Raw genomic sequence first — 26,708 nt, 5'->3', positions numbered from 1 at the left:
GTACCTTCACATCAAAACATCTCACATCATGAAACCAGTGAAATTAGAGGCTTGTCATGTGACACTGTATGATTGTATAACATTTGAGTGACGCATGACCAAAGCCCCCCCCCCCCCCCCCCCCCCCCCCCCCGGTTCATGTGCTCCCGCTCTCTGACAGGACAGAAACAAATCGAACCTGTGTCAAAGTGTCACACAGGAAACTTCAACTCTTTCTAAACAAGTGCCACACATTTTGTTTCGTATTGATGACCCATGCACCACCATCACCTTTGACCTTAGTTTCCATCTCAGGCCGTTCCTCAATATGAAGAACGAACGTGCGTTCTGGTGAAGTTGTTCTTGTGTATACTCTCCATGCCGAGTATTCTCATCTCTTATGATAAATAAAAGGTTAAAACATCCAAACATTTCCTCGCAGTAAGAACTCATCTTATTAGAGACAGAAGTTACGTGAAATCCTCATCATTCATTTTCATTCAAAAGAACGACACTTGTTTAATCGCTGAACTCCAAACGTTACATTACAAACAAAAAGGAGAAAAGTATGTGTCTGACCCCGCCTGCAGAACAAGATGCAAAGTTGACCTTTGCAGCTGCTCGCTCTTCAACAGCGTTCACGTTCACTCAATAAAGTATTTCTCACGTCCTAAACGTCCCGTTCTGTGTTTCAACATTGTCTTTAATATTTAGGCTTTTCCACAAACACAAAGCTGTTTGCACACAGTATATCTACGGGAGCTGACTTGTGCAATGACTGATGTCCACTTCACTATATTTCTCTGTGACTCTGCTCGCTTCCACTGCTTCGAAAGAACCAAATGAGATGCGGCAGCTCTTGTTAAATGTTTTTGTGCTGGACAAAAATTTACCAAAAGAAGTCATTAATTTGACCCGTTTTTTACACTCCGCCGTACAAAGAGTGCAGTGATATTAAAGGCTAACACAGACGCAGCTATTGTGCCGACGCTTTCATTCCGGTGCATTCGGGTTTCTCTTTGGAGTATTAACGACATGTCAGCATGGGGGAGTATTACAGAGCTGATGCGATAACCAAGGCATTTTGGGGGTTTTATCATCTGAAGCACACACCATCCCACCACCCCCGTTCTAAACACACTGTGCGCTTCAACACCCCCCCCCCCCCCCCCCCCCATTTACAAATTAAACACTTTGTTTAATCCCCCTTTATCCTGATATGATCCGACCATTCAGACTCAAAAAACCAACGGACATATCCGTGTAATTTAGCTTGCCATGCTCTCCGTGTCAGCCTGCTGATGCTGCACATGTGCCGCGGCCTGATCGATCGGCCGCAGAGGCAAAGTGTTATGTCAGTGGTCCCATTAAACAAACTGAAGTATTGACCGTGCCGCTCACATATGGATTGTAACCCTGGTTAAGCAAGGTCTGCTTCGTGGACAGATGTATGGATGAAAAGATGAGCGACGGGGAGATGGAAGAGATAGAGGGGGGAGACTGATGGAGGGTGAAATAGAGGGAGTTTAATCCTGTTTTTTTTTTTGTTTTTTTTTCTGCCTTTGTAACCCTCTAAATAATTTAATCAGGAGAAATACAGATGCAGTAATTCAAAGAGAAGTATGCAGAATAATACTCACGACTAGAACATTTCTTTTATAAGGAAGAAAAAACAACAGCTTGAAGATTTGCTGTTGTTTTTCCAAACAAAGAGCACCTGATGGTCCTTGTGTGTTTTTACATGTTTGCACATGTACAGTGGACATGTACAATGAGAGGACCCAAAGCATATCTTTAAACAATCTGACAGAACCGGTGTATTTGTTCAGTTAGTGCACATACCCGAGCAGGAAGTCTCTGTGAGTTTAAGGTGTGTGCGATGAAGAAGACAGACCCCGCTGCTAGTGATATGCAAAGTTCAGACCTCATAGAGTGAAACTACTCTGAGGTGTCCTACTTTGGATAAGAGCGCGTTTCAAGGCCTTGATTTTGGATTCACAAAACTCGAGGAACTTTTTTTTTTTTTTTTTTTTGTCTTTCCTTTTTGCAGCACTGAAATAGTTGCAAGAAAAAAAGAAAGACCCATAATCTAGTCCCTATAAATAGAATTTACACAGGACACTTTGATATCTGGTTTATCCCAAAGCAGAGACCTGCGATGTTGAAGAATCCAGTGCAACAAACGGCAGCTCCTGCCATTATCACCTGTATTAAAATGCGTATTTGCACAGCAGAAATGAACAGGTTTAAAGCCTGGTTGAAAATATAATTGCTCATGTCTTTATGAGCACTCTGTGTGGAGGGTTCATTTTCTACATAACTCGTCCATTTTGATTTTATGAAGTCTCCGAGTTATGCATCAGAAAGGCCTCAGCTGAGTTGACCCACAGTCGGGCACGTTTAGGCCGTTTGCCAGAAGGTTCCAGGCTCAGCTTCACATGTTTGCACATCAATAGAAAGCATGTTATCATATTTATCCCAGTTTGACCACGTTTCTACTCGTGGAGCTTCATGACTAATAAAAAAAAAAAAAACAGGCTTTTTTGGAGTCAACAGATTAAGTTCCATCTGAACAACTTTGTTTGTCCTCTTCCATCTAAACTCAGAAGGAGGACATGCTGGCTGCTCGCTGTTTGTAGAGAGGCCAGCACTTCAACACGGCACATTTGTCTGATGATATCTTACAGATTGTTCCTAACATGTTATTTCTCCAAACATATTAAGTGTAATGACATATTTTGACAAGAGACGAGACCTTGTTGAGGTTTGAGGAAATGAGGAATTTTTAACATGAACATATTTAGATCTCTATTTATGGTTTCCACTTCACGTGTTTTTATCACTGCCAAATAAACAGCAAGGCCCACATCCCGACCTCTGCAGCATTTAAACTATCAGACCTAAGTGTGCGTTTGCCGCAGTATGACGCACATGGTGCTACAAACCTCAACAAAACCTCCCTGCTATCAAACCACGGCAGGCGTTTGTTTTTCAGCTCTCTAATTCAGCGCACCAATCAACTGTAAAATAAAGTTCTGCTAAATGCCAGAACATCCTCTGGGCCTTGATTTCTTTTAAAGGAGAGAGAAGCTTTTGAACGTTGCCAACTGATGCATTTTCTAATGTTAATGAACTTGCCAGAGTCTGAATGATGCACGCGGTGACATCACAAAGTAACTCGCTTTTAGCCGGCTCTCCTCTTCGCCCGCTCTTCTCTCCAAAACACTTGAATATTAAAGCACATTTGTGTGATAACAGCCAGTGGCCGTTCAGAATAAGATGGGTTATTACAACAAGTGCTTTCATTATTAGTTGTAACTGAGATAATGAGTTCTCCATGCATCCACAAAAGCTCCCGCTTTCATATTTATTCTCGTCGCCTCGGGCATTGTGCCACTGTCGCTGTTTATCCTCAACGGCAGCCGACCAAAGGCTTCCGTATCTTATTTTCTTTTAAATTTCAGAGGTAATATCGCCTTTGAAATATGCTAAAAGTCCAAGAGCTCCCTTTCATCTGGGGTCCCTCTCATAATTATTGAGAAAGCTGTGGTTCCAGGCTGCATTTGGAAGCCTGCGTCTCAGCTGGGATTTTTTATGGTCTGGGTAAACCCTTTTCCTCACCCAGCTAATGACGGAGGCATTCTGAGCCAGGCAGCATCATGCTGAATTAAATCCTTTATCGCCCCTTTTTGTCCAAAGTAATATACACACCAAAAAAAAAAAAACACTCTTTGACAAATATGTTTAGATTATTTGCATTTTGTTTTATCTTAGCGCTAATTTGTGAACTAAAAAGCTTATCCTTGTTGACCGGGTCACAGCAGAGTGAGCACCGCCAGAAGTGCAAAGAGCACAGAAATCAGAGCCAAGAAATCACTGGCAGTGATGCACTTTTACTGACCGTCACCGTCTCCGTCTCCATGTGAGGTTTTTTCGTTTTATTTTCTTCTACATCCTGTCATGATCGCTGCAACTTCTGAGCCCACCAGTGATGAGCATTTAAATGCAAAACCAGATCCATCGATAAGCCCGGCTCGTCTGTTTTACTTGAGATATTTGTATAATCACTGGAGCGACCGTGCAGCTTGTGTTGAGTTTATGGGCCTTTTGCAAGAATGCCATCACAGGAGTAATCTCAATTAAAAGCTGCATGTTCTAATCTTGTTTGACGCAGCCCTGACGTAGCTGTCCTGACATGTACACTCGAGCGGTAAATCACTCACAGATAGACCTCCATACATGGTCGACTCTGTGCACCCGACTCCAGATTACTGGAGCTGCTGAAAGAAAACATCAACTCTATTGTAAAGCTTTACTGTAGCAAAAAAAAAACAAAGCAACAAATGGTGTCATTGCAAAACTTAATCTACATTGGCACAGCGATATCATGTCAGATAAACTGAGAGCTTTCATTCTGGCTGTTTCTTTCTCGAAAAAGGAGGAGGAGGAGATCGGTCTTTGTCATAGATAGATAGATAGATAGATACTTTATTGATCCCGAGGGAAATTCAGGAGTCATGTTGAAGGTGGAATCTTTTCCTGTTATTGCTTAATGTATGCGTCACAATGGTCCGAACATTTTTAATTGGGGGACAGGTCCAGACCAAAGGAAGTCTGGACAGGTCCAGACCAAAGGAAGTCCAGTTTGTCGCCTCGAGCCGTGCTGTGCTGTATTTATACGTGTGAAAATGTGGTTTCTCATCTTTTTGCTCCAAACCTCCATTCAACTGCCCATTCAACATTAATGTTGAGTATTTTGTTTATGCATATTGTTTATTTATTCCTTATTTTACTTTCCTTTTGTGCACAAGTTTCATTTTCACGAAAACACTTTTACTTGGTCTTGTTTTTTGTTTTTTTAGCATTTCCAGTTTTTTGTTGACCCAACTTCTTTTGAAACACTTTGTCGGCAATGAAATTCAAATTGGGCATAATTTTCCTAAAACAATGACCTTTCCCAGTTTCAACATCTGGCATGTTTTTATTTTTTTTATTTTTTAGGGAACATCTTCTAGTCGATCCCATTGACCAGATGATTTTATTTTCATAAAATTGCTGAGCACAGACTTACTTCACCGTCATTTATCTGCAGTATGGTTTGCGTATGAAGCATTTTGTGCAGGAACTATATTTGGTAAACGCAAAGTGTTTATCACACTCCTTTCAATTCCACCAATAAGTGCATCATTGTGCTTTAAAGTGACCTGGTGACAACTTGATTCACATGCAACAGAGTGCTTTGCCAGCACAGATCAGGTATTTAAAATGTCTTGTTGTTTACTGGTTCAATTACACCGTTCAAATGGGCACATAAAAGGCAGAGCTACATAAAAACCAGATGGAATTTATGGCATTAGATAAATCTGTCAGAGGCTTTTCCTTTATGCATCTTTTGGAAGCTGTTAAGATATCTCCGGGATGAGCCATTTTACTCGCAGTATCAGAAACATGCGCTGAATGCTCGGCTCAAACGAACTCCCTGATAAATTGAGTTGAGAACAGTGACAGAGAGAGATAAACTGAATTGTAAAGCAGCTGTGATGCATTGATAGAGTGCTCTGACGCCAGCGGTCCTCTGCAAACAGCTCCACTGGGACGCTATTTAAAAGATAAAAAACATCTGATTGGCTCCATCACTGCGGCTTAAACATAGACCCTGCCGTCCCCTGCATCCCTCCCGACGTGACAGCCTCGCGTTTCATTCAAACTTTGAAAACACGGAGACATGTCAGTTTTATTCCCACACCTCCAGAATATTTAGATGTACTACAACGAGCTCCCCTGCTCAGAGGAACTAGGTAACTGTGTGGGCACTTCCACACGCTGATGTCCCGCGGCTCTTCTTTGTTTCACATTTCCTCATCAAACCTTGTGTGGTTGGCAGGAAGAAGAAAAAAAAAAGTGCCGGCTTCTCGATTACAGAAACCCACAGCATTTTGCGAGAAGATTTATTTTTCTTTGCTTTCATCACAAAACATTCTCCCTCTGCGGACAAAGGTCAGAAGCAGGCTGGAAAGGAGGAACGCCATGGAAAGTCTTTACTTCCTGTTGTGCCTCTTTTCTTGAACCAAAGTGAGTTCTGCTGCGGGAGCTGTCAGCGAAATGCCAATTTCTCAACTGCATGAGAATGTATCAAGGAACTACACAGGCCTTAGATTGCATGTTTTCTATTTCTTTTTTAGGATTCTTTCAAACTGTAATTCATGGATTTACTTGCAGCTGAAGGCCTCATGAAGGATTCATCATGTTTTCATTAAGTTGCATGGTTTGTGAAGGCATCCTTATGTAACAGTCAGCTACAAACCACAGTATGGAAGCAAATTTGTGTTTTTAAAATTTTTCGCTGGAGATGTGACAGAACCGTGCTGAGATCAGGAAGAGGACTGCTGTTCTGTCTAATGTTATTTTAAGTGTCTCCTGTCGCGTCACAAAAGCGCCGTGTCCGTGCAGCACGGGACCATGTCATCCTCTGAGCTGCATGACTGATGTGGACGTTGGAGGACGGTCGATGCCGGTGTCTCCGAAAATAACAAACACATCCACAGTTAGCATAATTGACTCAGTCCGCGAGTGGTTGCGTCTTCTTCTTTCTGCTTCTAGGCCTCGTAGCAAGCCAGCTATGTGCATACCGCCACCTGCTGTATCGCGCTGTGTACATACTGAAGTGCACTCTGCACAGAATGATGTTAGAAAAACAATCACGCCTTTTGTGAAAACACCCTACGATTATTAATGCAGACGTTCTATTGAAAATACATACTTGCCTTTTTATTTATAAGGACACAATTTTTCATTTTTGTCAACCTAAACTAAAACTTAAATTATTTTAAACTAGAGAATCATCTTCTCCAAGAACTAACATCAAAATGAATCCAAAAAGGCAGCGGCAGACTCGGCCCTGCTGCAGGGTTTTAAGTGCAAAACAAGGTTAGCAAAGACCTTTGAAAGCTTTCAAGACATTAAAGCTACTGAACTATCACAGAGAACTGTCAGAGTGTTTAGCCACAAGCTATTAAAGAAACTCCAGCAGCTCCACTGGTTGCACAATTAACAGTGACCTCCACTGAACCAACATGCAGCAGATGCACTTGTTGAATGGAGCTTACGTGACAACACCAACATACAGCTTTGTTTTCTTCTTCACTGCTGCTTCATATATATGTTTTGGGTTTTTTTGGCAGCAGCAGCAACAGCAGTCTGTGATTTCACTTTACACTAAAGTATTTTCCCAAGGCCTCGCTCAGTAAGGAAACAATAGCGTTTTTTTTTTCTGTTTTTTTTTTCTCACATGCATCTGACAGCTCTTGCTCGCAGCAGACTTGAAGCCATGTGCACAACACAGAGAAACAAACTAATGAGAGGAGATTTGAGCGAAGGGGGGAGGGGGGAGGGGAGTGGTACGAGACAGATTTTTTTTTTTTTTCTGCTGCAGCCGGCTCCCTTCTCTTCATCGTGTTTTTTTTATTGTCTGCTGCTTCATTAGCCAGTGGTACAACATCACACGGCCTTGAAATCCCTGGGCCCTCCCCAGATGACCAAAACCTCTCTTCAAACATGCTTCATATGACTGCAGTCCCCAGATGATAACAAGGTCTCATTGGCAAAAGCACTCTTTTCCCCTTTCGCGTGCCAAGGCTGTGGTTTCTTGTTTCATTGCGCCAAGCAAGTAAACATTTATTCATTGACATGCTCGCCGCGTTCTCCCTCCTGCTTCTCTTCTCTAATTGGAAACCATTGTGTTTGGTGACTCTAAAGAGCGGCTCCCTTTCAGATGAACTACGCTAATGAATGCACCTCCTTGGACTGCAGATTTCAGTCGGCACATGGAGTGGGCAGCGAGTACAAAAGCTTGCGAGGGACACTCTACCTTACAAAGTGCTTTGCCGTGCTGAGATGTGTCTGGCGCTCGTCATTAGAGGCAGCTGATGTCTTGTCGTAAGGAGAATGTGCCCACAAGGAAGAAGGACAAGAGATCAAATGGGCAGCCAGTGTCCCAAGTCTTGTCTGATTAGTGGTTGTGTCCAGATGCCTCGCTCTGTGGGGCAAGTCTCCGTGTCCGTCTCAGAGCCAAGAATGATGCAAGGCAGTGACACACACTTCTGGCACCCGTGGGCATCATTTCCCATGCTCTTAACTTTAGATGAATACCCCACATCACATCGTCAGGTTATCTTGGCGGATGATCAAGCGCGAGAGGTGTTTCGGTCGTCTGACCCGACAGGAAGTGAGGAAGAAGTTGGAGCCTTTTCAATCAAAGCAACAGCTTGAGGGTAGGACATATGTTCCTGTGAAAAACGGGAGAGAGAAAGGCTTACCGCCGTTCCAAATTCAACTTTATTTTTCATCATTTTGGTACAATAAAGCGGTGAAAACTGGATGGAATGACAATTAAATGTCTCGGAATCCAAGAACTCATCCAGTGCAGTTATACACAAAATATTTCACCCTGGTTCTCTGAGACTAACATTTTCACAAAACTTAACAGGAAGTTAGAAAAAGAAAAACATAACTAGCCAAATATATGTAAATAAGAAACTCCTACATATATTAAATAAATATATAAAAATATATACTGTATAATTATTCAAATTGGCAGATGGTGCAGTATTCTCGGGATGGATGTCGCAGTCGTTCCATGTGAATTCAGATGCAATATGAAGCCATGAGCTAACTCTCTAACTGTGCTTACATTAACCAAGGATGACTTTGCACTATAGACTGTAAATATAAATGCACGACGCCTGAGTGACGTCGCCCATCTGTTCCTGCAGGGAGCTCTGCAGGCATGGCAGCCGCCATGTTGGAGATCCTGTCTCGGCCTCACTTTGAGTAAACCTAACGACAGGCTGAGCGCTGGAGCTGAGGCGGGTTTTTAAGCCTCCTGACGAATGGTTACATCACGCCCATCTGTCAATCATGTCAGCTACGCGCCTAACTATGGATAATATTTTATTTAAGATCAAAATGGAGCCCGACAGTGTTTGCCAGTGAGGGCAACAACTAATCAGACCTTTTAATTTGTTTGTACCAGTCAGTAAACATGTTCATTTATGTGACATGTGTTCATTTTTTAAGATTAGAGTTTACCGCTTGGTTTGTGTGCTGCTTGCTTTTTTTTGGGGGGGGGGGGGGCAAACAGAAGTTTGTTTTGTTCACATGCTGGTGCTTAAAGACGACATCTACTGGATCAAAAAGTTGTGCATCCTTCTTTTAAGCCAGTGTCAATACGTCACTATATTGTGCAGACGACGCTGTGACAGATTTGGCCTCACCATGTATGACATTGTTTCTATCTTTATAATATCTGCTTTTTTAAGACCTTTAGATTTATGTGGAGTTTTGCATCAGTTTGCTGTAAACTCTTTGGTGAGGGAATTAATTCACCAGCTTGGCAATTCAGCAATTGAGTCTAGATTTTTGAACACAGGTGGCGAGGAAGCCTTTAATTAAACTGAGAGTAAACGGTTTCAGGACCCTCCGCCGTGTGTCACTATATCATGTTTTTAATTGGCAGCTACAAAGAGTCACAGATAATCACAGGCATCATAACTAGAGTCAGTGTAAAACGAACATAAAGTTACACTGAACTTCTCTTAACTCTATCGGTTGTTGTGGTTGTAAAGTCTTTGCACCTGCTCAGACCTCCAAACACGCTCAGATGAAACGGGGGGAAGGATGACTCTCCAGCTCAAACTGTTCGAAGCGGGAGAAATCCTTCAAACAGTGGACGAATGGCTTTAAGGCATCACAAGCTACTAGCTTAGTAAAACCGCAAACACTGAAGTGTCATCCCAGCAGATTGTCCATTCTAACAACAAGCTCAAGGCGTTTTCATTTATTTACATTTTTAATGTTTTACCCTGAGAGCCAGTCGGAGTCAGGCCAGCAGCTCGTGTCTGACGCCACACCGGGGAAACGCAGAGCGAGTGTGATGCTGAGGAGAGCGAGCCGTTATCACATAGAAGAGCCTTTCCTGTCAACAGAGCTGGTGTCAACATCCCCACGGGGGAATCGCTTCACGTTATAATTATTACTGCTAATAATATTTTCAGATGAAGCAACAGCTCTTAATTCAAACGGCTCGAGGGAGATTTATCGCAGGCGTGAGTGTGTGTGTGTCCGTGAGTGTGTGTGTGTGTGTGTGTGCTGAGGCGGGGGGGGGGGGGGGTCACATGTTGACGTATCAAAGTCATTTATAGCTCTTCTAACGAATAATTGGTCTCTGCTGTGAGTCGTTGGTGTCCTTGCTAATAGACAGATTATTTATAATTTCTGCTCTGCTCTCTCGCCTGACCTTTTGTGTATGGCGAGGTGACGTTAAGAGTAGCTTTCTTCTCCTCCAATCAGCTCGTGTTGTGGTTCACAGTGAGAGACGTTTACCCTTTGACATCCTTCAGCTTCATTAAAGGCAGCTGTATGATATGGAAACAGGGTTGCTTAAAGGGAAACACGAGCTTTTACAGAAGCATGAATAAGCAGCTTTTCCCCTTTCATGATCATTTAAGTTCAATTAGCACTTTTTCAATTAAAACATGGAGAACACTCATTTGTCCTCAACTTTGACATGTAACCTTTGAGCTCTAGACACACACACACACACACACACACACACACACACACACACACACACACACACACACACACACACACACACAGATACAGCATTATTCATCAGACGAGTCAGATCCGGGTTTATAGTCATTTAGTGGACACTTGAGGAACTGCAGTTTTTTGCACTTCCACATTGGCTTCATTTTTCTATAACAGTTTCTCGATATTTCTTTTTATTTTTTATGGTGATCAGTTCTGAAAAATGGAGCCAGCGTGGAAGTTTCAAAAAAAAAAAAAAAACTCCAGCTCAAGTGCCCACTTGAGGAACTTTTGTCTGCAAAAGTCCTGGAAGTCCCAGACAGCCCACATTTATGCTGGAGCAACATTTCGTAGGATTTTGGTTTTAGTGCACTTCGGAGCCCAAGTGCCTGGTGTGCCAAGGTGTCTGAGTGGCAGTATCATCAAACACATAGCAGATTTAATAAATGTGCAAATGACCAATGTGACGACGCAGTGCTTAAGTCCTTTGCACCTTTATTAAATTTGCTTGAAATGATTTTTATGCTCTGGTATTTTCTTTGGTTCCTGTCTTGAAGCGAGTATCCACTGAATTATCTTTTGTGCCTCTTAAGTCCTTCTCTGAGAGCATCGACCTCAATATTCAGAGTGTCTAAAGAGTTTCCTTTTTTTCAGATTTTTCACAAATATGATTCTGCTCGTGTCGACAGCCCGTTATCGAGACAACTTTTGGTGTGAGATGAAGTCAGAGAACAGCGTCCCACTGCAACGTTTACATGGAGCCTAAAGCAGACGACCGGGGCGAGCTGTGGATATGACAGAGGCGCTGAGTTTTTGTACTATCAGATCGACTTTGTGATATATCATCACTTTAAAATGATTTCTTGACAGCAGAAACAAACGTATGCAATGTATGCAGCGTGGGTCGAAGTGACTGCATTGTGCAAAGGTCAAGTCTGTCACACTGTACGAGTGTGTGTGTGTGTGTGTGTGTGGGGGGGGGCAGTATCTTTTTTTTAATAACAAAGGAGATGTTTGCATAATTCAGGGTGTCATCATTTCAAAACTTTGCTTCAGAAATGTGCTGGTGACATCACTAAAGCTACGTCAGTGTTTCATAGAGCCTACGGATAGGAATCACTGCACAGTCATCTTTGTGCTCACTTCCTGTGTTAACTGGCAGCTGATTAAAGAGTCATCAGGACGACACTTTGCTGATATCTCTGAGGATGACACTTGTAAAAGAAGTGTGTTCACACTTTGTCTCGTCCAGTCTGGATGTAAGCAGAAGCATTTCAGCTGTTGAGGGTGCATCACGCGTCGACTGAAGCGCGACTCTTTTGACTTTAATTACAGGTGTGTCATGTGAAATATCATAAATCAGCACGAGCCACTGGAGGCGACACAGCAGATGTGGAACGGGAAGTTTTTTTTGTCTTGTTTTTGTGCACACAATGCACCAGTATTAACAGTGCTGTTCTGCTTAATTAGTGTCGTCTCACTGTGGCCCCCTGTTTGTTGTGTTCTATTTGAATACCAATTTAAAACGCTGAGCACAATGGAGGTATCACGCTAGCGTCAAATCCCGTCTCTGCAGCCGACACGTCGAGACAAAGAGATAAAGCGCTGGAACACGAGATTAGTCATGTAGAGAAAATGAGGAAAATAAAGGGTTTTAATATTAAATTCGATTTTCTTTTTTCTTCCTCAGTACTTAGCTCAGTTGAATGAGGAGACAAAGTCACCCTGGAAACAAGCATTAGGAGTAAATAATACGAGCCACTGTCTGCTTCCTCAAATTTAACTCAAGCATGTCTTATTAAAAATGGAAAAGGAGCCCGTGCCACATTAAGGATTAGAAATTTGTGTTTGAGCATGAAATGAGCCCGATGCTGCACGCTGTACTGATAAATGTTTCGACCCGACCGAGTGCTCGTCTGAGGATTAGCATGAAACGTCGGAATATTTTGGTTCAAATATGGACCTCTGCCCTCCATCGTTGGTCCTGACGTTGTATCACACTGAAGAATAAATCAGAAAAATAAAGCAAAAAAACCCCAAAACAAAAAAAACAACCTTTTTATTACGTTTTCAAACTGGAGGCGGTGCTATCCAGCGTTTCTGTCGGCGAAATTAATCATTCAGCGGGTTCTTGCTTTAACCTTTGAAATTCGTCCTACGCCGTAATCCCATCGTGAATTTCTGCTTTCAACCAATTTCTGTCAGAGGACGGTTCCAGTGATACATTTGCTCACAGTATGAAGACAGACGCAGCTTTATCATAATAAACTCACTCGTAAAAATTTATGAAGAATAACAGAAACCTTTTGTCTGTTTTAGCATTCAGCCAGATTGCACATTCTGTTCTGCGCTCACAATCTGCTTTATGATTTATGCGTGGAACAACACTCCCCATATATCCATCAACCAGCTCATGCAGATGGCGGCTGCAGTAATCAAGAGGAGAAGAAATAAGAAAATAATAGTAAAGCGGGCGGAGGAAGAGAACTGTGAAGCTGCAAACATATGCAGACTTGTTATGTCCACAGTGGCCCTCGTGTCTTTTAAGACCATCTGTTCTCTGACTTGTGTGCCCTTGTGGGCTTAAGCCATCTGTGGTATCAAGAAAATCGCAAAAAAAATGTTGTTGGACATATGTTTAAGGTGGAAAAAAACAACAAAAAAAACGTCATTATAAGTTCGACTAATAAAGGAAAAACTTTACGTTTAACACTTGTTCTTTATTTAGTTTGAGCCATCTGAGGAAGATCTGCTCGGCTCTTTTGTCCTTCGGTGCACAGTGTCGGACTCCAGAAACATAAACTTGAGTGTTTGTTGGATTAAATCCTCTCATCATTAAGCAGCTTCATTGCAGGAAACACTGAGCAAAAAAGAGCTTTTAACTTTCGACTGATTTTTTCAACTCTCATAATTGTTCTCTTTGTTTTAGTTTTACCTTGTTTGCAGAGCTGACTCTGGGAGAAATGCACAAAAGGTCCAATGTACCTGAACCGTCCTGAACCTGTGCATATGACAGTTAACATCAACTCTAATCTGATCGACTTGTCTCCGCAGAGTCAAATATTATAAAATACCTTTACAGTGAAACATGAAAGTGAATGAGCTAGATGGGAAATATCATTCATATATTTTAGTTGCCTAACAATTCTGCACAGTTACAGTGTCTACAGTGAATCCACCAGCAGACACTGCTCACTCTTAGTCAAACATTCAGGTGTGAGGTGCAGAAACATTTTGGATTGACTACCAGCTGAAGAAATAACATTACCCTGTTTATGTGTTCACACAGTGAATATATGAGCAGAAAAAGTCAAATTATTTGTTATAAACAACTGTCAATATAAGAATGAATTTTTGAAAATTGTGTTTGCCAAATGTGCTTTTCTCCCTGCAAAGTTTTGACCTTGTGTAAAATGTAAATTAAAACAGACCGTGATGATTTGCTCGGCTTTGAAACGCCACGTTTGATTGAAAACGGCACAAATATAACTGAAAGGATTTTGATTTTTTTTTTTTTAAATCAAAAGCTATGTTGTGTCGCAGAGCAATGCTCGAGTCTGTTGCATCACTTTTCTTCAAACAAAACTTTCTAAGTGTTTTGGGATCAGATTTTTTTGTTGCATCGTTTTGATTTATTTCCTCCGTCTTTCACAAAGTCGTGAACCCCTCCCCATCTTTACTTTACAAAGAATCAGCCTGTGTGTGCTGCTCTCCATCATGTAACTGTAGTATACAGCGTAACGTGTTTAATGACTGTCCTCTTCTTCTAAGCCGTCACACTCACGGCAGCGTGTTCACCGTGGTGTGATTTTAACAGATTGCTCACATCAACAGCAGCACGGCGCCTTTCCTGTAACCAGCTTGTTGACCGATTGTTTTGACGCGTGCAGGGATCGCCGGGGGGATTCGTGGCAAAGAAAAGTTCCACACATACACCGTCGCCATGTGTTAACACGACTTGAGTTACTAATGACCACTGACAAGTTCCACTCAGCAATTACCATACCTCCCCACCCCAACACACACACACACACTTAACATCCTTAACACACACACACACGCAGCCACTCAGTTCCATGCTGCCACACAGCTTGTGTTTCAGGCCTGTAACTTAAATGGACTTTGACACAATACATTATCAGTCCTGAGTGCTTATTACTCATTTGTTTGAATTCAGTGATTTGTGTTTCAAAGCAGCGTAAACATTCAGCAACAGTGACAGAGCAGAACAAGGTGAAGTTAGGCTGCAGTCGCCTGGAGGTCAGACGGGCAAAACAGTGATTCATGCAGAGGGAAAAAAAACGAACAGCGGAGAGAGAGAACAAGGAAAGGTTAGAGAGAAGAGAAGAAGACACAAGGAGACACGCATCTATTGAAATGAGACACAATGAACTGGCTGATTTCAGAGACTTCACTGGCATGCTGCAGTCATGTGCCTGTCCACATTGTTCGCATCTAACGACAGATTGTTTTGCTCACGCATCCAATGTGACTCATTTCATTCAGTGTGATTATTCTGTGGTGAGTAACGAACACACGCACACACACACGCACACACACACATGCACACACACACACACACACACGCAGGGCATGCCACTCTCACACTCCGCCCCTCCGTCTCTCTTCAAAGGTAAACAGCTCTGTTGGAACATTTCATGAAGTCATACAAAAATGCGACTCACGTTCATTTTGAAGTTCCTCTCAAGGTTTCAGTACGACATCGACACGTTCGTTGACGTGACATCAAACAGTAGTTAAGTTTCTGTCATGACTTTCGGTATAAGTTAATATTTGTCTTTCAAAATTTGTAAAGTTTTATATCCAAAACAGGAAATAAGGTACCCTTAGAAGCATAAGACATAAAATACTAAATAAAACTTAGAACTGTTTGTTGAGATAACTTCTCTTTTAAGGCAATGTTTACATCAACATATCTAGATTTTTTTTAAAAAAAAGACTAAACCCATGTGTGTATATATATATATATATATATATATATATATTTTTTTTAGTACTTTACCTCAAATATTTCCAACTGTTATCGAAGCCAGTTAGCCGTTGCCGCGGTCGCAGACAGAACTCCCATGATTCCCCACCAGCCTTGACGTCATCTTTTGGGTTTGTAGTGTTGATTGAAAGGTGGAATCTACATGTTGTATCTTTGAGATAAAGAATCACTGAAGTACATTCTCAGATGTGGATGTTTACAGAATTTTAGGTCTTTTTCTTTAGTTTTTTCTTTGATCATTTTTATGGATGAAAAATGTCAGGATAGATAGATTTACAGTATATGTTTTAAACAATAAATAGCACAGATGTCTTCATGACTATCAGTTTGAGGAAAATGATCCAGAACGGCATCAAGGTGGTACTTCTAAATCTAAAAGATCCTGACCAAAAAGTGTCTGAGCTTTCAGAGCTCAGAGAATCATACATCCACCTGTCTGCATCTCTCTACATGTGGCTAAACAGACTCAATGTCCTTTTTTTTTTTTTTTAATGTAGTAACATTCAGAAACTTTCAGCGGCTTCCACAAGGACTGAAAGTCTCGTTGTGGTTTCCACGTTCTCTTCACCTCTCTCCCTGCGTCCTACAGCACACGCTCATTCGGGCCAGCTGTCTGATAAAGACGCCGTCAAAGGAAGGTGTGGACGACGAGGAGTCACTTAATGCACATTGATCAAACAGATTAAGGACAAGTGCCCTCAATGATGTTCTCCCTCCCTGTCGCTGCATCTCATTACCTGCGCGTCCTTGATGGAGCTCTTTGATATGTGGTTGAAGTCGCTGTGTTGCATAATAAGTCACTAATTGCTAAAGTTATGCAACCGCTCTTTTGTGCTCCTGCCTTCAGAGCTGGCAAGCGATTGGAGCTTTATTCTGCCTCAGGTTTAATGATCGCTTGTCTGCAGACTTTGACTACATGTGAATGTCTATTATTTCTTTCACTTTCGCTGTTGCAAATATTCGATACCAAGACATGCTTTGTATAGAGTCGTGGCAATATTAAAAGCTCCATTGTAGTTCATCTGGAGGGGGCATTACTCGTGCATTGCCCTAAAAGGCACAGCTGGAAGAGAGTGTTAGTTCACAAATGGCTGTCCAGAATAACTTCTGTTTTTCATTGTTAGCGAAGCAGCTTCTCTGTGCAATTTGCTTTGAAGTTTATTGCTTAAGATTGCCTTGATGGTAAGTGTTTCCCTCCCCCTGGGTTTTTCCGAGCAACTCTTGGATTATGAACTGGCCCACTGGCATGGATACATTATAGGCACCATTTCAGTTTCATGACTTATCCATCTTTTTTTGTCACCAACTTTTTACTGCTCTGAAATTGCAAAAACGTAGCCAAGGCAATGCTGCACTTCGAGATTCAGTTACTACAAGACACACAAAAAAAAGTACTGTAGATCAGCAGTCTGACACAAGTGTGCCCTGCTTTGATCTCATCACCTCCTCACTGTCAGCACACAGACAGCCTGTCTCCCACAAAAATGACAGCCATAATAACCATCTCTGGATGGCCTTGTCTCAGATGGCTTTAGATAACACGCTTGCATAACGCTTAACTGCTCGAATGTATTCCCGGTCTGTGGCTGACCCTCACCCTGCTACCTCCAGGCTGCAGGCGGCTGAATGCAGCTGGTCTGTTCCTGTTGGTGGCACAGTTTTTTTTTTTTTTTTTTTTTTTGCATGAAGCACAGCTCTAATCCTCGTATGTAATCTGGCAGCTCCAGCAGCCGCCAATCACAACCTGTTTGTTCTCTGGAATATTGGATTGAAAATGCCTGACAGCAGAGGGAAAGCATGTGATGTTAGAGCTGTGCTGGATAAAATGTCCACCGTCATGATGATGTCCTTCTTTGCCCCTGTGTGTGCACAAAGGCAAATATGCTTAAACCCCTGGAAAAAAAAAAACCCTGATAAGACTTTAAACTGAATTTTCAAATGAAAATGAATGAAAGAAACAGGGACTTCATTATGACCCTGCTTTGAAAACACTCCTCCTGATCCCAGATCCTAGTTTGAGGGAAATGTTCCTGCAGTGAAAATGTCGCTTTAGGTACCAATTCCAGAGAGATTTTCCAAAAGAGAAAAATCATTGCATTACAAGAGCTATGAATGAATAAATTAACTGTTTTTATTAGATGTGTTGTTTGTTTTGGAGAAGGTTGCACAGTGGTTTAGGGTTAGTAGGGGTTGCAGTGACCTCACAGTGAGGATGTTCCATGTTCGAATCCAGACAGGAGCCTCTCTGAGTAGAGTTTGCAAAAACTCTTTGTGCACGCGTAGGTTCTCTCCGGGTACTCCTGCTTCCTCCCACAGTCCAAAGACATTCTCTTCAGGTTCGTTGGTGACTCTCATTTGCTTGTAGGTGTAAGTGTGGCTAGTTGTCGGTCTCTACAGTGTACTGTATGTCACTGTGATTGACTGGCCAACAGTCCAGGGTTCACCCCGCCTCTCATCCAATCACAGTTTGAATTGGCTCCAATCGCCATGCGACCTCGAATGGGAAAAGCAGTATGAATAATGGATTAATTTATTTTGAAAACTTGAAAATTACAAATGCTTTCTGGAAGGACACCATTTGTTGCTAGACCATTTCCATGGTCCTGTCCCATGTTTTTCTCTTGAGGCTTTATCTATTCAAGATAATTACAACATGAACCAAATGCAACTACATAATTAAGTATAGCACATTGGACACTCATGCAATCATTTATGGAGTGGATGGGACTCTCATACCCAACAAACCTCCTCTCAAATACAGCTTTAAATGTGATGTTCTATTCACTGAAAAAAATAAGCTGGTAAATATAGTCAAGGTAGCAATTAAATAAATACCAAAAGAAATAGTAATATACAATCATAATTTAAAGGTTACAGGAATTCTTGGTCAGTCATCTTTAACAGAACTCACACTGAATGCACCTGTGGAGTTCCTGTCACAAGTTTTCCACCTGTTTTTCCCCCTGCAAACGGGCCGCTAATCCCACTTTTCCCTACATATTCAGCATCTGTTTGAATTAGCTTGGCAATGGATGATGAGCCAATCAGAGCATCAAACGTGTATAGTGTCTTTTCAGCTAGCCACCGGGATGAATTAGCCGCTGTTCCCCCACTGGGAGGGATGACAGACAGAACTAGGAGAGAAGCCTGTCATCTGAAGCATGAAATCCCTTTAACCAAGTCCTCTGTCAGTCAGCAGCCAGCGGGGAAGCGCAGCATGCAGGGCTGTAAAAGCACAGGTTAAGAGGAAGCACAGCCTCCGATGGTCCAGGATCTGCTAACTGAATGAAGAGCTACATTCTGCAGCACATCCACAGACGGAGCCATCACTTACGGCCCTCCTCTGTCAGCAGCCATATCAACACCTCAGCAGTCCTGCTTGTTTCACTTGGCAGCTGTAAGTGCTGCAGACTAATAAAATTAATACATGATGCACTTTTATCCTGCTGCATCGTATTCCGTTTGGTTTATTTGCGCCTCTTTTAGGCACAACATTTTTGCAACACTTTCATCCGTGTAGTCCCGAGTATATATAATGCTTTGTGAGCCATAAAAGCAATGACAGTGAATTTAATCTCTTACCTCACCCGGGCATGGTGCATTATTGTTGTATCTTAGCACTCCCCTACCTCATATACTGAATACCTCCCAGCGTGCATTGCTGCTGTCTGCCTGTTTGTTACAGCAGCTCAAAGGCTCAGAGGTACCTTTTTGTTCCTCTGTATTTAATGAAAGCAAAGCCCAATGCTTTAGCAGATGATGTCTATCATCGTATTAAATATGTTTATGCTTTCTTCTTCCTCTTTATTAAAAAACATCTGTATTCAGCAAGAAATCAAACAACTTTTGTTGTTGCAGCTAAAAATACATCATTTGGTTTTGATCTGGGACCTGACAAACACCAGACGAAGGCCATGACTAAGGAATCGTGCTCACAGGCGGGGATGAGTAGCTTCATAAGATGACTGAGAGAAACTCTGGTTGCAGATTGAAACCCACGGCCCTGATTCACTTCTCATTCAGAAAAAAACAAAAACAAAAACAAAACTTGAATGAGTCACTTGATTACAAAGTGTCAAGAAGGATATCAAACAAAAATGAAGAAAGATATAGTTAAAGCTTGTGTCGACTTGGTGCCGTCTTCGGACAATGCTGTATGTCTTATATATTTTCAGATTTTGTTTTGTATGTGTAAATTGTGTTTTGAGACAACACAAAAAACACGTGGTGCTGCTGTCTGCTTAATATGCTTTTTTACATCACTGTAGTAGAGCGAGGACAGCATGCATTATATTAACTTGTGTTACAGTCAGTCTATGGCTACAGCCCCAGCTAAGTGCAGGTGGTTGAGTTGCAGTTTGACCCAAAAATTTGACCGGCATCAATGACCAACATATGAAAAAAAAAAAAAAAACATTTTCAAAGATTTCTTTTTGGTTATTTCTGTCTTTATTGTAGAGACAGGACAATGGATAGAGTTTGAAAAAAGGGAAAGAGAGAGAGTGAAGAATGACTGGCATGAAAGGAGCCACAGGCTGGATTAACAGCCTGGCAGCCTACTTAGGGCCTGATTTACTAAAGGTTTGCGTGTCAAACTTGATACCACCAGCAAAAAATGTGCTTTCTGACCGACTCATGGCGTGCAGTACACAGAAGACATCTATGATAGTAAGTGATGACAATTCATTCAAAAGATGGAGGGAAGAAAAGAGAGGCTGTTTAATGCAGAGGTTTTCTTATGAGCCATGTTTTCTTCTTGTTGTATTCAGATTTATCGACTATAACTTCAAAATACTGAATGTTCATTTGCTATTTTGCACTTGCAGTCGTCCTGATTTCCGTCTAAGCTCTCCGTGATGTAAACTAGTAGAACACGCAAAAAGACTGACTGATATAGTACCACAAACAGAACGTGCAAGCTTTTGGAGTGAACACACAATTTAGTACTCTGTAATTAGGATCGTAGTAAATCAGGCCCTTAAAGGGTCTATAGCCTCTGCACATGTGGTGTGCAAATTAACCACTAGGCCACTGGCACCCCAACATATCAAAATATGAATCAATTGTTAACCTGACTTGTAATTCTGGTGCTGAGCATTATTGTTTAACGGTTCAGTGGACTGATCATCCCATATTGACCCTCTCGTATTTTTCTCATATCCTACGTTGTGCTATAGAAGGAAAACTGCTGCATGTCATGAACAGTAAAGACACTCATTCATAAAGTGCTTTCCTTATAAGTGAGATACTCAGCCTTAGAAGTGAATGTAGCTTTAAATATTAAAGAAAGGTTTTGTCCTGGAGACATGAGGTCTGAATTTTTTGTCAGCGTTTTGTACGTGGGTACAGCAACTCCGTCAAACGCAACAAGTCTGACAATGTCTCCCACTGCTTCTGCACTGTTCCAAAAAGACCCTCTGTTAGATAATAATATTAGGCAAATTAGCACGGATATGAAGGAACGCGCCAAGCCGGTTCATGACAATGGTCCGATCATCTCTTTTGTTGCTGCTTGTCTAAGTCTTTTAATGAGAGACTGAAAGGGACTAAATCTCATTAAGACATTATTTGAGAACCATGCGGTTGTCCACCGAATGGAAGGAGGGCTGTTAAATCAGATCACAAAGAAATACTGAAATAGGACCGAACATTTCTTTAAAGCCATTATATTCCATGTATAAGACACCATGTGAAGAGCCTGCTGTTATTACTCAACCCTATCTCTGAATAACATTAAACTGCACGCAGCCTGCAGTATCTCTGTATTGCAATTCATTTTTCAGCTCTCCTCCCAACCAGCTTGAAAAAATACTACTTGTGTATTATTTAACCAGGAAGAAAAAAACTCATGAGATTAAAAAAAAATCTCCTGGACAAAACGTATACTGGGATGTGCCGTAGTGATCCTCCGCCTGCTGCCTGAAATGAAGGGGCAGGATTCAGGTTGAATCTCTCACAGTTGGCCTGCAGTGTGTTCGCAGAATTTCCTCCAGTGGCTGCTGATGCAGCTGCAGCCTATAAATAGGCCCAGCCCAGACAGGGCAGGAGGGAGGAGGGTTTTGGTTAACCCCTGAGACCCTGTCCTAATCTGACCCCAATAATAGGCAGCATCATTAGAGAGTAAGCTCAGCTGGCTGGATACAGACACCCTTACAGTCGAGAGGGACCTGGCATTATCACATGTCAGGAGAGGCACATGGCCCTGTTTTGAGCACCCTCAAATTCACCTCATTGTTAGATACCTGTCGGGGATTTCTCGTTCACCTGCTGGCTTCTCCTTCAGCCAAAACCCACTATCTCCCTCTGTACAGACAAGGGCGAGTTAGCGGACTCTCTACTCTCGTTCCTGTCTTTTCATACCTCCAGATGGCCGTGTGTTGGAGGGGTATGGTGCCTCTGAGCCTCATATGCATTGCATGGCCTGGATTCAACAAAGCAGTAGTAGCAAAGCCCTGCGTCCCCAGCGGTGCTTTTCTACAATCATAGAGTATTCATCTCCCTCTTGTACAGCCAGTTTGGCACAGTTTGGCTCTCTTTTTAACCTCCCACTCTCTCTCCCTGCTCACTGTTTTATTCCTTCCTGAATCGGTCATTTATACCTCTTACTGGTCCTCTTGTGAGGAAGAAAAAGAGGCACACACTGACGTGCAGATTCTCTCAGATTTATTACACAAGAGTTGACAGGTCACTTTTAATTAAGAGGTGAAATCATTAAGGTGGGATAGATAAAGAGCGGATGCCACAGAAATCTTCCTCTCCGGTCCTTAAGTCTTTCAGACATCCAGAAAATGTGAAACCCGCAATATCCACCAGCTTATACAAGGGAAGGACGGGAGCAAGTGTAATGCTTATTGGATTAGAAAGAGGAGAAAGCTTGAAAATGTCTGCGACTCACCTTGTTGCTTCAGGCCAGAGGAGGATTTTTGCATAGGTTTTAGAAGGATTGTAACTGTAGAGTCAATTGCAGGTTGTTAGCATGGAGGGGAGACTGAGCTTTCTCACAGTAGTTGTTCATCTGTGCAAAAAAACCCCACAGTCATGCCTTTTCTCTGTACGCCATAATTGCTCCCCCTGTCACTTTGTAAAGTGGAATATGGATTGCATGTAAATACTGATAATGTGAAAGTCAGAGGGAATCTCAGGTGTACGGGCTTCACCAGGAAAATATACGACATTGGGCCCCTCCACTAGTCTCAGTCAACCCTGCAACATGGCTGTAACCACATCTCTACTCAACATACAACCCATTAATAACCACACCTCTACTCAGCATACAACCCATTAATAACCACACCTCTCCTCAACATACAACCCATTAATAACCACACCTCTACTCAACATACAACCCATTAATAACCACACCTCTATTCAACAACCCATTAAAAGCTTTATATTTAAACTAAGTTTGTCGAAATGATCCTCCTTTGATACTTTTTGATTTCACAATGTCAATTTTATAAGAAAAATGTGAAAGAGAAGACTTAGGCTACATGCTACATTAGCATAGGTTTCACATCCCTGTCAGTGAAACAATCTCTCCTGACTTGCACTGGTTGCTTTGTTCGCTCTTGCGTTGTCTCTAAAAAGCTCAGCGTCTCGGCTGTCTGCCATATCTAATGAAAAGCTACCACAGTGACAGGGTCATTGGATTTAGCTCGCAGACACATCCAGGAGGTCAGTCCTATAGAAGGGTTGCATCATCTAAGACCTGACCAGCATCCATATAAAGACTTTGAACTGCTACCCTCAGGCTAACGCTTTAGAGCTACAGAGCTGAAGCTCCAACATGCAGTCATAGTAAAACCCAGAGGAACCATTGCTGCTGTTTTTAAAAAAAGTCCCCAGGAGGATTTTCTTTAACCCTTAAATATGTAACAGCCTGGTTATAAATAGACTTCTCTGTTTTTGCATTGTTCGCTGCTCACTGAAGCTTAATTTAACTAATGACCCCAATTACATTTTTGCACGTGACTCAAAGCAGTTTTACATATCGTAGCAGCTGTGCTAACAAGCTGATAAAAGGTTGAAGTTGCTGTCCGACCAGAAATGGATAAGAAATTAATCATTGTTTTATGTCGTCCGCTTTTGGTGGAGTGGGAAGCTATTATTGGTTTGAAGCCTGGCAGCTGATTACGGTGTTGTTCTCCCATTAAATGGCGGCTGTCAGCTGTCATTGGCAGAATAGAGATGAGGTAGAAAGGGCTGTAATCCAGGCTCACTCTGCTGCCCTGATCTACCTTAAGGAACAGTCTATGCTCTGATCCAGTCACACTGCATGACTCGCTCTTTGTGTCTCCGTTCATGGCACATGGGTGGTGACGTGTAATGCGTTCATTGGCTCTTTTTTCCTGCACCTCTATGATGCTAGTCGTTGAACCTCTTGTTTTGAAGAGGAGCAAATACGCATGTGCAATTATAACAAAGAGGCCCAAAGATGTTTACAATCCTAAAATTTAAGTATAGTTTATTGTATAATAACCATCATATACTTTTAAATACTCTTAAGCGCCGTTGAATTGTATAATAAGTTGCAGTCACTATGCTTGCCAATTTAAATTAGCCATTTATTTTACATTTGAGTTTAACAATGTAAAAGATACTTGTCTAATTTATTAGATTTTATAACCATTAGAATAAAATCAATGTAGGCCTCTTGGCAACCAAAGTGGCCCATTCCTGCAGTTAACTGGAGTTGTATATGACTCTGTGTTGTGTATTTAATGACTGCTACAGACCCCAGAAACATTAATATGCAAATGAAAAATGTGAAAGCAAAAAACGTTAACGGCTTTTTACAACTTCATGATACTTTAGGCCTAATGCCGAAACTGGATGTGGGTGTTCCAGTGAAAACGTTTGCGTTTGCTCAAAACAAACAAGCAAGGAAATAATGAGCAACTGTCCAAATAAAAATATATTCAGCTCACTGTTTGACTTTAGTTGGTTTCCCTTAACGGATGCAAAATCTTCTGAGTCTTACGGAGCATGAACAGGCACGTCTGTAAAGCTCGCAAATAATAATAGGAGAAAATCCATTTGACGTATGGAAATATGTTTTATTTAATCACACAGGTTCTTGCCAAAGCACTATTCCTAATAAAATTAGAGAGATGGAGGCATGCAATTGGCAATGAAGCACTCCCGTTGCATTGACAGTCATCAATACCTCATCTACAGCATCTAAATCTGTTTAATTCCACCACATCTTATTTTAAATTCAGTACAATTTGCTACTTCAAAGCTCCCACAAAAGTATCCAAGAAAATGGACAGTGGTTTTCTTTTGAGTGTGCTGTATAGCCATGTCAGACTGAAATGTCTCCAGACTCCCTGTAGTGGTCTTTTAAAAGGTCTATTACTGTACTTTAAGTGGGTGCCCAAGTATGGAGGGTTGGAAAGCACCACTTTTTCTGAACACTGCTTTGCTTTTAGAGGCTGACATTTTGTCGTTGCCTCACCCTCTTCTGAAGCTCGAACCAACAGCACATCATTGCTAAGTGTCCAAAAATGTGAACTTTTATAAAAATGAGCAGATGCTGGCCACAAAACTCTGAGGTCCTTGACGATGGGGGCCAAAACTGGTCTTAACCAAATGGTAGCCTATTAAAAACAGAAAACTAAAGAAAAATCACATGCTGGAGTGGATGAATGCATGAAAACATCTGAAGTGTGCATGTTGACCTTTTATATTTAAAACTGTGGAAACTTGTAAAAGCCAGCCTTTTTTGGTTACAGGTGACAGAGGCAATTTATTTTGGCGCTCCTGCTTTTGGTTGTTTCAGCATTGTCAACTCCCTGTGCAGCACCACTTAGCAAACTGAGCCTGAGGCACTGTGCTTCCTCCAGAGGCAAGAGGTTATATGAGTTACCCCGCATTCACAGAGAACAATTGTTTGTTCACATAAATACAATTTAGCTTTGTCTCTTCATGTGGCAATGTGTACATAATACAGAACATAACACTGGATGAATTCTTTGACGTTTTTAACTCACTGAAGGGATTGGATCGGATCGGAACGAAAACATCTTTGCCGGAGAAGAAGGATAGCCGGCCCACCAACAATTTCCTTCCAGCATTAGTGGCTCCATTAAAATCCTGTCACCTTTCTTCCTTTATAGCTTGTGAGAAGAGGAGGAATCACAGTCATTCAAATGCTAAGTGACGTTAGCGCTCCTGTGAATATTACAACAGAAAGAACTACTCCATCATCCACCGTGCATGGGCAGAGAATAAAGAAGGGGACCAGTGTTTTGAATATCTCATCTCCGTACCTCTGCAGTATCTCGTCACAAGCCATTACCTCTGCAGAAAGCAGACTGCTTGACACACTCAAAACAGCGTACTGTGTCAGTCTTCATTAAGGCTTAACCATGTGCACGGACACATACTGGCAGCCGCCTCAGAGACTGTCTCGCTGATGCTATCATGTCAGCAGCTTTTCAATCCCTTGCTCTTAGACATCATAAGAAACGAGCTTATCATGGCTGCAAATGATTCTGTGAGGTAATTGCGGTTTGGAGTGCTATCTACACTGCAGGCCATGGGACAAGAGTTTATACGTTCGAGGAGTTCGAGGGCGCATAACGGTCTGCCCTGTCCCATCCATCATTAAGAGGAATCATCGTATTTAAGCTCTCTCTCTTTTGCTTCGCAGGTCACAGATGGAGGAACCATCAAGCAGAAAATCTTCACCTACGATGCTATGTTTAATACCAATTACTCTCACATGGAGGACTACCGCAGGCGTGAGGACCTGGTGTACCAATCAACCGTCCGGTGAGCCTCAAAATCAATTACCTTTAATTTACACAAGACGACTCTCTCATTTCACTCAGCTTACACCGCTCTGCTCTTACTCCAATCATTGTGCAGCGCTGGTGAATTACAACAGACAGACAGACAGACAGTTCACTATGACCTTCCATCCATCCATCCAGTAATCTTTAATATCTGTGACTAGTTTTACTGGTAAGTTGACTGTCGAGGAGGTCATCAGATATCTACACAGGAACTTTTAGCTCAGGTCCACTAAACCTTCATTAGATTTACGTGTTAGCAGGACAATGACAGACCTTTACTGAATATGATTTTTCTAAATATGTTTTTAAATACCAATATATAATTTATG

General features: G+C 41.9%; 1 protein-coding gene across 2 annotated transcripts in view; it reads left to right on the top strand.

Moving 5' to 3' along the window:
- The window catches only part of igsf21a (immunoglobin superfamily, member 21a), a 212,215-nt gene that overhangs the window by 92,595 nt on the left and 92,912 nt on the right, over positions 1 to 26,708 (top strand). For both annotated transcript variants that reach the window (XM_079341977.1, XM_079341976.1), the window contains exon 3: positions 26,235 to 26,356. In XM_079341977.1, the coding sequence (XP_079198103.1) occupies positions 26,235 to 26,356 (122 nt within the window). The remainder of the gene's footprint in view (positions 1 to 26,234; positions 26,357 to 26,708) is intronic.

The sequence above is a fragment of the Symphodus melops genome (genome assembly GCF_947650265.1).
Source record: "Symphodus melops genome assembly, chromosome: 4".
Classification (NCBI taxonomy): domain Eukaryota; kingdom Metazoa; phylum Chordata; class Actinopteri; order Labriformes; family Labridae; genus Symphodus; species Symphodus melops.
This window is presented reverse-complemented; position numbering and strand designations above follow the sequence as displayed.